The sequence below is a fragment of the Panthera tigris genome, chromosome A1, assembly GCF_018350195.1.
Source record: "Panthera tigris isolate Pti1 chromosome A1, P.tigris_Pti1_mat1.1, whole genome shotgun sequence".
Taxonomy (NCBI): domain Eukaryota; kingdom Metazoa; phylum Chordata; class Mammalia; order Carnivora; family Felidae; genus Panthera; species Panthera tigris.
The window spans coordinates 108,681,237-108,694,410 of record NC_056660.1 but is presented as its reverse complement, the minus strand read 5'-3'; the positions used below and the strand labels follow the sequence as shown (position 1 = coordinate 108,694,410).

Genomic DNA, 13,174 nt, shown 5'->3' with positions numbered 1-13,174 from the left:
GTCCTTGAGAACACTCCCGTCCTAAAGACAATAACAAGATTCATGAGGCTGCCTCTCCTGGCACCCACGATCCTGGCTACAGGCAGAAAGCCCAAGCATAGCTCTGCAGAGGAAAAACAAAGTGGGCCAGGAACTTGACTCTCTGTCCCCCAGGCACAAGCAGAGGATGAATCTGAGATCATGTCCAGAGTACAGTTTTTCTTCAACTGAGGTTCCTGAATGGGCTTCAGGGGAAAGGGCACAAACCCTCCAAAACTGTATGCCTGGATTCATGTGCCCTGTCATGCCATGGGTTAGAAGGCATAGACAGGACATGCACCTGAATTAGTGGCCACCCACTTCTGAAAAATCACTGGCCAAAGTGTCAGAAAAGAGCTTGGAATCTGCCCCAACACTCAGATTCATAAAACTGAGACTCCAAAGCCTCCTAACATGTTGTTTTGCCTGCTTTGTGTAAGAGTGAACTGAGGTTCTGAGACTGGGTTTGTCTGAAGTCATAGCAGTAAATGGGCTTGCTAGATACCAGCTCAGGCTTGATCTTGTACCAACCTTGCACCCATGTCATGCTTTGGACAAGAACTCCAAAGGTCAGGCAAATGAGCTTATTAAATACCATCCCCTATAATTCTTCATGGAAGACAGTAGGACCAAGGGCAAAAGACCTCTACCACAGCCTTTAGTGCTGGGCAGAGCTGAGAAACTCTCAAGTGTGGTAGGGGTATTGATGTGTCTATTGTTCACTGTCACCATCCCATCTGCAGTCAAGCAGAAAAGCTCTTCAAAGAGAATGTGCTCTCCTTTGTGGTTTTTGAGTATTTTTCTGTCAGGATTTTGCCTTAGAGTAGGATAAATAAGACTTAAAGACGGGCGCCTGGGTGGCTCAGTCATTTGAGCGTCTGACTTCAGCTCAGGTCATGATCTCACGATTCATGAATTTGAGCCCCGTGTCGGGCTCTGTGCTGACAGCTTGGAGCCTGGAGCCTGCTTTGGATTCTGTGTGTCTCTCTCTGCCCCTCTCCTGCTCGCTCGCTCTCTCTCTCTCAAAAATAAATAAACATTAAGGAAAAAGAAAGACTTAAAGACAGAAAGGAAAGAGGAAGACTGTTATATGTGGAGCCAGGGATTACATGGCAAAGGTAGCGAGCAGGATTGGCTACCTGGTACAATCTGAAAATGCAAGACACTTTGTTCAAAAACTATGAAGAATTTCAAGATGTTAGTAGCAGAGCATTACAAACAGCTTTGGAGCCCCATATGACTGCACAGTTTGCATGCCCATAAAGAAGGCCTGGCAGTGGGTTGAGCCTGGTCCATTTAGGGAATGGAGCAGGACAAGTTCTGAATTGGGGTGCTGGGAAGGATGGGTTAAGGGCCAGCTCCCCATTGCTCTCCTACTGGAGCCCACACAGCCATGGCTCTAGGTCCCCCTTCTTCCCTGAAGAGGGGCCCAAGAAGCCCTATCAGCAGCATGTGGCACAGGAGGTAGTCATGTGCACACAGCATCCACCTGTTGCGGGTTCATGGAGGGTGTTTTTGGCCTTTGGAGCTCCTGCTCATACCCAGCAGAGGAAGGCAGCTGGACATCATAGCTACCCATGGTTCATTCCAAGGTTGGGCCCTCTCTTGAGAAGTTACTATGCCCAGAAAATCTGTTTGGAAAGCTGAAGCAGACCTAGTAATAGGATACAGGATTTGTAGACAAAGTTCCAGCTTCAGCTCATGAGACTAGAGTCCTAGAAATCAGCTGCCAGCCTAAAGAAGGGCCCTTTTCTCCATGGGGCTATTGTGGAGGCCAGGCCCTACCTGTGACCAGCCCCTTGGGACTTGAGGGGTGCATCTTGGTGCCCCACTAGCCAGAGCCCAGGGAACTCCCTGTGGTTAGCAATGACATTGTAGGCTGAGTGGAAGATAGTCTTAAAAAAATCTTTTTAATAAGAAAATGTTTATTTTATTTAATGTTTATTTTGAGAGAAATTTTTTAAATAAAAAAATTATTTAAAAATGTTTAATGTTTATTTTTGAGAGAGAGAGAGAGAGAGAGAGAGAGAGCAGGGGAGGGGCAGACACACACACACACACACACACACACACACACACACACACACAGAATCCAAAGCAGGCTCCAGGTTCTGAGCTGTCAGCACAAAGCCCAACACAGGGCTCAAACCCACAAACTTGGAGATCATGACCTGAGCCGAAATCAGACGCTCAATCAACAGAGTCAGCCAGGAGTCCTGAAGAGAGTCTTTTCTTAAATAAGACAGAACTGTCCCTTGGGTCTCTGCACATATGTGTACATACATGTACACACAAACATGCATAATGTGATTTGCTCAGAGACTAGTGGTGGACGGTCTGGTGAGGAGCTGGCTGGTGTTGCTCTGGAGCTGTGATTTCAGGTCAAACACTAAAATTTCCAAAACATAACCCCCTCCTCCACCACACACACACACACACACACACACACACACACACACACACACCACATTGGACACAGTGTAATGTAGGAACTAACTGGCCCAAGCTGTGTAGAGTGGGGGCACCGGATATGCCTTCTCAGGGTTACCATGTCTGCTTCATCCCCAGGGTCTTAGACCTCAGGGTCTTAACATTCCTTAACATAGCAGAGTGAGTTGTTGTAGCTGGGCCACCCACCCTTCAGCTTTGCTTTAAGAAACAAAAACCCAGGTCACAAGGTAATAGAAGACGGAAGGCCACTCTTGGCATAGAAACGCATGTCTCTCATGCCCCTTCACAGAAACATTGACTATAGTGTATTGGGTGCTCATTGTGTGCCTTGTATTATCTCATGGGATCTCAAGGTTGTCATGTGAAATGAGTACTCTCTTTATCCCTACTTTATAAATGAGGAAATGAAGGCACTGGGCAATGAAGCAACCAGCTCGAGTTCTAGTGGATTGGTAAAAGGAATTGCTTAATTATTTATTCAACCGTCATTGAGCACCTGCTCTGGGCCAGACTCTGTGTGGGGCACAAAACAGACATGGTTGCTGCCTCCACAAAGCTCAAGGTCAAGCATACTTTATAGGACAGATCAGGTGTGCATATGTGCATGCATGAGCCCAGTAGTCCCGGGCAGGGCAGGCTCTGTTCTGGGCCACTGTGCCCTTGATCTCTGGCTAGAGAGAAAAAGAGACACCCCTTCCTCAACCTCTTTCAGATGGACAGAGTTCTAAAACCTGAACTCAATCAGGTAATCATTTTAGATAACTAATGCTTGCACCAGGCTAGGCAAATGGTGTATATTCAACAAATTGTTCATGAATGAATGCTGAATGCTGAACAATCAGGTGTAATGGAAAATGAGTTTGGGGAAAACCATGGTATCACACGCTGTCCTTTGAAAATCACCTTTAACCTTGAACTGTGAAAGTAGCCAGTCTAGCTAGCAGTTTTACCCTTTACCAAAGCCATAAAAGAACATAAAGATAAGAGTATCCCTGTGACCTCCATAATACTGAGAACTCCAGAAGGCAGCCTGACGTTGAGCAAAGAGCACAGGCTCTCTTGGGCTCTACCACTTCTGGTTGTGTGACTTTGGGCATTCATCCACCTCTATCAGCCTGCTTTCTCATCTTCAAAGAAGTAACAAGAATACCCCTTCCTGGGGTTGTCATGAGCACAGGAAATGTAAGTACAGTGTTTAACACAGTGTCTGACACATTTCAGGCCTCATTAAATGGTCATTCACTTTCTACTAAGCTCATGCCTTTGTCCTCACAGCAAAATCATGACTTAGAACAAACAGTATGAATGAATAAGTAAAGCAGGTTACACTTAAACCTGACTAACCAACAGAGATTCTTGGATATAAGAACTTCTTCGTCAGTGACCGAAAACCAAAAAAGCTTTTACCAGAAAGCATAAAATCCTTTTATAAATGGATATCAATCTCAGAGATTACTGTGAATGAAAAGCTAGCAATAGTCCATTTAAGAACGAAAAATAGGTTTCCATTGTGTCATCTTACACTTTTCATTCCAGGGGAAAAATAGGAAGTAGTAGTTAGTTAATAACAGAATACACATCCACTCCAATTTCTTTTTCATAACTTTGTTGTGACTAAGCTAGAAATTTCCCAGCCACATGATGGGGATGGGGGTGGGGAAATCTAGGTTTTTTGTTCTTTGTGTTTATAATAGCTTCATTGAAATACAATTTACATACCATAAAATTCACTCTAGTAATGTGTACAATTCAGTGGTTTTCGGCATTATTTGAAGAGTTGTGCAGCCATCAGCACTATCTAATTTGAGAACATTTTCAGCACCTCTGAAAGAAACCCCATACCCATGAACAGTCACTTCCCATTCTCTTCCCTCGGCCTCTGGCAACCACTAATACATTTTCTGTCTCTAAGGATTTGCCAATTCTGGACATTTAATTTAAGTGGAACTATACAATATGTAGTATTTTGTGACTGGCTTCTTTCACTCAGCATAATGTTTTCAAGGTTCATTCATGTCGTTTTAGCATGTATCAGTACTTCTTTCCTTTTTACAGTTGAATAATACACCACTGTATGGATAGACTACATTTTACTTAGCAGTCATCAGTTGATAGACAATGGGGTTGTTTCCACTTTATGGCTTTTATGAATAATGATGCCATGGGGGTGCCTGGGTGGCTCAGTTGGTTAAGTATCTGACTCTTGGTTCAGCTCAGGTCATGATCTCATGGTTTGTGAGTTTGAGCCTTGCATCAGGCTCAGCTCTGATAGTGTAGAGCCTACTTGGGATTGTGTCTCTCTGACCTTCTCCCCTCCCTCAAAAATAAATAATAAACTTAAAAAAAACATTAAAAAATAATGATGCCATGAATTTCTGCAGACAAGATTTTGTATGGATATATGTTTTCATTTTTCTTGGGTATATACATAGGAGTGGAACTGCTAAGTCGTGATAAATCTACATTTAACCTTTCAAGAAACTCCCAAACTATTTTCTAAAGTGGCTGCATCATTTTACAATCCCAACAGCAATGAACAAGGGTTTCAGTTCTCCATCTTCCTACCAACACTTGTTATTGTATGTCATTTTAACTCTAACCATCCCAACGGGTATTAAGTGTCTCATTGTGGTTTCAATTTTCATTTCCCTTATGACTAATAATACTGAACAAATTTTGTGTTGAATCTATAGATAAATTTGAGGAGTGCTACTATCTTAACAATATTATGACTTCTACTTCATGAGCAGAACATGACATGTCTTCACATTTATTTATGTCTTCCTTTTTTTTTTTAATTTGAGAGAGAGAGAGAGAAAGACAGTGCATGTGCACACGCGAAGGAGAAGGCAGAACGAGAGAATCCCAAGCAGGCTCCATGCTCAGCACAGAGCCTGACTTGGGGCTTGATCCCAGAACCCTGTGATCAAGACCCAAGATGAAATCGAGAGTCAGTCCTTTAATGTACTGAGCCACCCAAGTGCTCCTATTTATGTCTTCTTTAATTTCTTTCAAAGATGTTTTTTAGTTTTCAGAGCTTAAGTTGTTCATTTAAAAAAACTTATTCCTGAAGAATAAGTTGTGAAAACTTTCTCTCAGTTGTGCGTTTTTGTATTTGGGAATATCTTTACTTCATTTTTGAAAGATAGTTTTGCTAGAACTAAGATTCTTGGTTGACATCTTTTTTCTTTCACCATTTTGAATATGTTACCCACTGGCTTCTGGCCTCCATTGTTTCTGATGAGAAGTCAAGGGTAAACCTTATCAGGCTTCCCTTGTATGTCACAAATCATATTTTCTTTGCTGCTTTCAAAACTTTACCTTTGTCTTTGGGTCTCAGCAGTTTTACTATAATGTATCTGCGTGTGGAACTCTTTTTGTTTCTTCTACTTGGAATTCTTTGAGCTTCTGAGCTGTGTAGATTAGTGTTTTTCTTCTTCAACTTCTAACAAATGCAATTATTTCCCGTGGGGACAGCTTCAGAGCTCCATTCTTATGGCCTACCTGTCTGCCTGGACAAAATCTCTGAGCCCTTGCTCCAGAGCCGGTAGTAGGAAAAGTGGCCCTCAGAATTGGATTCTGGGTGAGGATTGTAGCCTCTGCCTTTTGGCTTGACTCTCCTGGGATGGAACATCTTACCTTACAAACAATCTGGGACAAGCACAACCAGGGCCCCAGTATTCTCAGTCTGTGGAATCTGGGCTTGAGCTGCCACTATATGAGTAGGAGCCAAGTAGAGGATGGGATTCCCCAATCTCTTAGCTGTACTCACCAGGAATAAAGCCTCTACAACTCGGTGCTCAGGGGATAGTGGGGGGGGGGGGAAGGGGGGCACTAAACCTTAAAATGTCCTCAGTATCCTTCCTTCTTTAGATTACAGGTAAAGAAAAAACAACCATAGGTGGGGAGGCCTCAGTGGAGAGCTCTGTGGTCACTAGAGGCTGAACCAAAGCAAAAGTTTGAGTGGGGTGGTAAGGATGGGAGTGGAGGCACCTGAAGGAAAGAGAAGGGGACTCAGAGACCCGGCTCTCCCCCGTGCAGCCTGGCATTGGATCCACCACACATCTCCTAGGCTCCACTCTGGGAACAGAAGTAAGTGAGATGGGGTCTGTATCAGTCCTCCAGCACTGAGGGGAAGCTATGGAAGATGCCACTGTGAACCTGACCTCCAGTCCTACAAATACACAGCAAAAGCCGCCAGCCTCAGGCTATCTGTGGCCATCGCTAGGGCATGTGAGTCAACCTGGCCCTTCCCAAGAGCCTCCAATCTCTCTCCACCATCTCTACTCCAAATGCGTGCTTTTCTTGCTCTTCTTTTGGGCTCCAGAGACATACTTAAAACCAGACCAAAGTTTCAGATAACAAGGCAGCCCTGCATTAGCCCGGAATATGAAGTGAATTTAGCTTGCTGCCAGGACGAAATTATAGTCCACTCAGAGGTATGTGCAGCTCCTGTGACCCACCCTGCCAGAGCCTTGTTTTTGTCAATACACCACCCTACCTCTTGGACTCTGTGTGAGCATTCTGTTGTACACCAGGAGGGATGGACAAAGTTTGTTTATCCAGAAACTTGGCAGGAGATGTGGGTGAAGAAGCCTCCGGACAAAAGCACATTCTGAGATCCTGGTGGCCATTGTCAGAGGAGCACAGCTGAGAGGCAACGCGCAAACTGTTTGGGGTGAGGCAGCTGATAAACAAACAGGGAAGCAATTTCAGATCAGAGCTAGGGGAAGCCCCTGAGTCTCTTTTATTTGTTTTCTGTGCAAGATCTTTCTGAAAATCTCGCTGGTGTTGGCTGGAGGCGTAGATCCCATACCTTGTCCCCTCTGGAATGTGACAGAGAGCTAGAGTGTGAACTTGGTTAATAATATTCAGGCTGTCCTGACAGCCAAGCTGCTAGTCTCTACACTCACCAGCAGCATTTCCTGGTAGCTTCCAGGCCTGACAGAAAGAAAACTGCATAAGCCTGCCTACTGCTCAAAGTTTTCACCTTTGCCAGAGGCCACCCAGGCCTCAGAGGAGGCACATCCTGTGGTATGTAGTCCCAGGTAGTAGCAACCACATATCAACCTTAGTCTATTTCATCGTCCCTCCTCTGCTACTCCCAATGCCTCCCATAAGCGCCCTATTAGCAGAGGATGAGGCCCTCATGTTCCTACCTCATACTTTTGGGTTATGGGTGGAGAATCAGTGTGTCTTCCTCTGTCTGTGCCCTGACCCCAGGTCCCAGGAAAGATGGCACGAGTCTAGTGCCCCTAGAGGCCCAGGCCCTTTGCTGGAGGCTGTATCATGCTCAAGGGCATAGCCACCAGCAGCTCCACCCACGGATTCCTAAAGGATGCAGCCAACTTCAGGAAAGGACAGAAGCCTGGATGATGGAGAAGCATGCCCGCCTCAGGCCACTGACAGCCTGCCACAGAAAGCTGGTCCTTACCAAAAAAAGGCTCTCACAGGGCCTCTGGAGCATGGGGCCTAGGAGAAGTGGTACCCAGCTCAGAAGTGACTGCCTAGTTTTCCCAACTTGTAAACTACTTGTAATTTTGTGAGGAACTGCCATACTGTTTTTCATAGTGGCTACACCTTTTTACACTCCTACCAACAGTGCACAAGAATTCCAATTTCTCCATATAACAGCCATCCTAATGGGTGTGAGGTGATATCTCACTGTGGTGTTGATTACATTTCCTTACTGATTAGTAATGTCGAGCAGATTTTCACATGCTTGTATCTCCTCTCGTAGTTAAGGAAACTGAGGCTTTGAAAAGTGATGTAACTGCTGAAGTCAGCCAAGTGGCTAGGGGTGGGGTCAGAACTGGCCCTCCAGTCTGACTCCAGAACTTCTTCTTGTGTCACCATCTGTCTGTGGAGAACCACCTCCCCCTACTCACCGACTCAGAGGTGCTTCTCCTCTCCTTCCTCCCAAACACCAGTATCCATTTGTCTTTTATTTTACTCTTCCACCAAAAAAGAAGCAAGGAAGGGAAAGCCTGCTGAGAAAAGCAAACCCTTTTCCTGCGTGTGAGTGTGTGATGATGTGCATCCCCAGAGGTGCCCACAGGATCCTTTAGTAGGGCACAACAGGAGGAGCTATGGCCTTGAAGGTGAGCAGCTACCCACCCTTCACACCATGAGGTCAATGACACCAGCAAGGAAGAGAAAAGAGTTCAGACCAGCTTTTAGGGGGGCTGCAGCTAGTGGGGCCAGCTTTAGCTCAAGTTCCAGGAATTGAGGTGGAGTGAGCTGATCCCCAGTCTTAGATACCCCAGGACCAGGCTGTGGGAAGGGGGTGGGCACTAGGAGCCCCTGCTAGGGGATCAATGCCAGAGAAGCACAGTCACTTCGGGGTCCAAGGTAGGCCTGGTGGCAATGCTGGGGGATCCAGAGGTGGGTCACAGGCTGAGCCCACTTTCCACAGGTCCTATAGATCCTGTAGCCACCACCCCTGGCTGGCCACCAGTCTCTTGCCAAGGAAACTCCCACAGATTCCTCACTGGTCTTCTTGCTTTTCATAGCAGCTAGAGTAAGCTTCTGCTGAAAACCCAAATCTGGCCATGTTACCCCTTGCTTAGAACCCTTATTATTTCCTCACTGCTCTCAGAATAAAGTCAATTACTCAACATTTTTACAGTGACCACTGTGAAATGATCTCTGTAGGCATATCTAGCCTCACCTGTCATCCCCTGAACATCATCTGCCTGGATCTACGGGAATTCCTTCCATGGAATCTGCCATGTTCTTTGCTTGGGCAAGTTCTACTCATATTTCCAGACTCAGCTCTAATTTTTCACTCTTTCTTGGAGGGTTCCCTCACCCTGTTATCTGCACAGAGACAGTAATATACTGCTCCAGGTCACACAGCAGGTCAGCCAAATTTGAATTCAGGCTCCAGAATCCTATTACTAACCAGAGTTAGTGTTAGCCCTCTCTGTAACCTGGCCAGTGTGCCCCAGGGGCATGTGAGTTTTGAAAGCAGCCCCTACACCCCAACTGTCTTTAGCCTAGTGCCCAGCATAAGGCCAGACATGGTGTCTGATGATTGCTACATTGTTCTGAGACAAGAGGATTAAGGACTAAGAGGGGCCACACTGGGGTTTTTCTTGGGAGGAACATAGAGCAGGGGCAGGGCCAGAAGCTGGGAAATCCTACCTGTCTGATCAACAGCAGGAAACTGGTCTGGGTATGCCCCCCTCAGAAGGACGCGGCATCTTGTGGCCCATAGCACATGTGAAGCAAGAAGTGTAAGGGACAAAGTATGTGCGTAGCCTGACTCCTGAAACAGAAAACTTGCCATCAAACCACTTAGGATCCTAAGGTGCTAATGGCATAAGCTGGAACCCCTGCCGGCCCCTGCATCCTATGCTCAGAAGAGTCTCTGTGAGTCAGTCTCTTTATCAGTACGTTGGGGCCAGAGTTATGGCTCCTGTGGCCCCTGTAGCCAGTCAGCATCAGAAGGTCCTCTGCTCCTTTTCAGAGAAATTGGAGCCTCAAGATAGGACCCAAAGCTTCACCAAAATGTGTATGGCAGAGCAGTAGACCCTTTGATTCTTCCAGACCTCTGTGGCCAGGAAACAGGTCAAACCTGCCCACAGCCTGCCCTGCAACAAGGCTCTTCTCTGTGTCTGCACTTGGGTTCAGCAGAGATCCCCACACCCTTCCTCATGTGAGTAGCAGGAACTTGAATCAGACTGTACATCTGAGCAGCCTGGGACTGGGCCTCTTGGGAAACAATTTCATCTGTTGTGAAACTCAAAAAGGGAAAGACAGTTGGTGACAACACTCCCTGCTCCATCCCCTCCATATTAGACTGGACCGCTCAGGAATAAGCCTCACTCGAGCCCTGCTCATGCGCTGCACACACGTGTTTGAGAAGCATAACCCAGTTGCTTGCCAGTCAGGTTTGACTGCAAGTGGGAAACGCGGACCCAGGCACTGCCAGGGAGTCTCAAGGGATATGAGGCAGATGAAGTGTCATTCACACACCCACCTCAGTCACGATGGTGGACAGGTAGATGTCCTGGCTGAACTCCCAGCCATCCAGGCAGCTCTCCTGCTCCAGTTGCTCCAGATCCACATCGCGCCCCGGCTCCAGCCCCAGTGCCGAGAAGTTGGCGATCGCCGCCAGCCGGTAGCGCCGGCAGCTGTGAGGCACCTCACGACCGTCCTGCAGCCGCAGCGGGATACTGTGGTTGCGCCACGCGCTGCTCAGGTTCGCGGTGTCGGGCACCCGGCAGCGGTGCTCCGGGGTGGCGGCCAGGAACACGACTGACATTCCATTGAAGCCGTTGGGGATGATGCTGGCGCTGAGCAGGAAGAAGATGAGGCGCTGGAAGGGCCCCCACTCGCCCAGGAAGGCGGTCACCTCGTCGTAGTCCCGCATGCCTCCCACTGTCGCTCTGCCCCAGCAACAAGGGGTGCGAAGAGCCGTCCCCGTACCGAGTCGTACAGCAGAGAGCGTTCCCCGAGGGTGTCAGAACGTTCTCGGAGTCGTGGAAGGCTGCGGGAAATTGGGGCCCACGACCGGGGAGGGTTCCCGGGAAACAGGCTGCGTGCGTTGGAACTCTCCCGGTCGCAAAGCTAGAAGCCACGGGAGGCACTACGGACCACACGCCCCTCTCGGCAGGGGCGGGGAGGGGAGTGGAGGGCGGCCGCGCAGGAGGGGTGGGGCTCCCCGCCGGCTCCGCCTGGTGCTCCACCCCCCTGCCCTTGCGACCCCGCGCCTGAGCCGCCCTGGGCTCCCAGCGGCCCGGTGAGGCAAAGCTCCGCTCCCTCGCACCCTAAGTCGCCCGCGACCCCAAGTGCGGAGGTCCTAGGCCGAAGCTCCGAAGGGGAGAGCGGGCGAAAGGCAGGAGCCGAGGCTGGACAGCGAGGTCTTGGAGAAGTCGGCCCTTGGCCCTCTCCGTGGGCGTCGCTCCAGGCCTCTCCTGGGGCAGGGGTCTCTCCGTTCATGGCCCTTCCAATCCTGGTTCCGAGTTCAGGTGTCCTCGGGCGCCGCGTGGACGGCGTGTCCGTGGAGTCGGTGCTCAGGAGAAGCCTCTGTGAGCGCGAGGGTGACAGGAGTGCGACCTCTGCGCTGGCACCAGGCTGACAGGGCGCTCACTCCCCACCCGTCCGAGGACGAGGACGGCCGGACTCAATCACCATCCCGCGCTGCTCCGGAAAGCGTCTTCTGGCCAGCCTGGAGCTTCACCTTAAGAAAAGGGGGGAACAGGCCCAGAGCCCGGAAGGGATGAGCAAGGTCACACTGCGTCAGAGACAGGCGCTGAGGAAGGGAGGTAGGGGACAGGGGCTATCGGGTCGGTCCAGGATCTCGCTGGGGTTTCTAGAGGACTTCAACACGAAGGCTGGCCCTGTGTGAGAGCACAGTAATGGAGGCGCTCTTGTCACCACCTCTGGGGTCTGATTTGGATCCCTTCATTCTCCCCATGCCCCCGGGGCTCTTTATTGGGGCTGACTGCCAGAGCCTTCTTGGACTGGAAGGCCTTTGGGTTGCAGAAGGGACCGCCCCCAGTCCAGGAACGGAGAGAGGGAGGAGGAGAAGGTCTAGTTTGGCCAGATCTGGCAGGGAAACCAGAGCAGGGGCTTCAAATAGTTCAGTGCCTGCCAAAGGCCCCCTGCTGTTGTGTGAACTAGCCGGGGCTGTCGGCTGAGTCCTGGGGTGCAGAAGGCAGGCAGATGAGGTTGACAGGTTCAAGGTCCTACCTTTTTGGAGATTGTGTGCAAGTGTGTTTGCTTTCCAGGTCCTGGTTAAGTGGCTGAGGGACATTTCTGCCTCAGTTTATGTAGTTTTCAGTCTAACCCCTCCTCTTAGGCTGGTTTCTCATTCCTTTTCTCACTCCTTTAGAACCTGTTTCCTTTCCTTTTTTTTTTTTTTTTTTAAGCTTATTTTTTTGAGAGAGAGAGAGAGAGGGACCAGGTAGGGAGTAGAGGGAGAGGGAGAGAGAATCTTAAGCAGGCTCCATGCCCAGCGTAAGCCTAGTGCAGGGTGCAGGGCAGGGCCCCAGCTCAGTACCTGTGAGATCATGACCTGAGTAGAAATCAAAACTCCCACACTTAATCAACTGAGACACCGAGGTTCTCCTCCTGTTTCCTTTTCTGTAATGAGACCATATGTCCTGATGTGCTAGGACAGGTCTGATTTATGCATGCTAATCCTGCAAAATTATTAATAGCACATCCCTTTACTTCCAAAAGTATCCTTTAAATAATATTTTATGTGGCCATTGTGTTACTTAGCTTGAATCTCATCCTTCCTCCTCTCCCTCAATATAAAAGCAAAGCCTGAGATAGGAATTTATGTGAAGATGGTTCATTTTGAGCAATGATCCCAGGAAAAGGAGTGAGGGGCTCAGAAGAGTGAACAGGAGAGAAGGTAAGCCCAGAAAAGACTGTGTAACACCCGAGGGGTTATTGGCACCAGGGTCAGTGATTATGCTGTGCTGAAACATTGGATCCTGAGGCCAAAGGAAAAAAATTAGTAATACTGATCCTAATCTTTACTTTGATCATGGATTTTTATATGATTTTGATTTTTTAAAATGCTATATTAAAATATTATTTCTTTTGATTATGGAATTTCTTGGTGCCCCCTTAAATTTTTCCATCTGACACAAGTGCCTCACTAGTTTCATTTGCCTCAGCCTTTCCCCAAACCTCACTGCTATGGGTGACAGAGATCCCAATGGGACCTTCTAAAGAGCCATATGGA

General features: G+C 48.3%; 1 protein-coding gene across 1 annotated transcript in view; it reads right to left on the bottom strand.

Annotated features, from left to right (window-relative positions):
• Window positions 1-10,981, bottom strand: part of SLC22A4 (solute carrier family 22 member 4) — a 40,207-nt gene extending 29,226 nt beyond the window's left edge. The window contains exon 1 of the mRNA XM_007087816.3: window positions 10,454-10,981. Coding sequence (XP_007087878.3) covers window positions 10,454-10,846 — 393 coding nt within the window. The 5' untranslated portion in view covers window positions 10,847-10,981. The remainder of the gene's footprint in view (window positions 1-10,453) is intronic.
• Window positions 10,982-13,174: the final 2,193 nt, after the last annotated feature.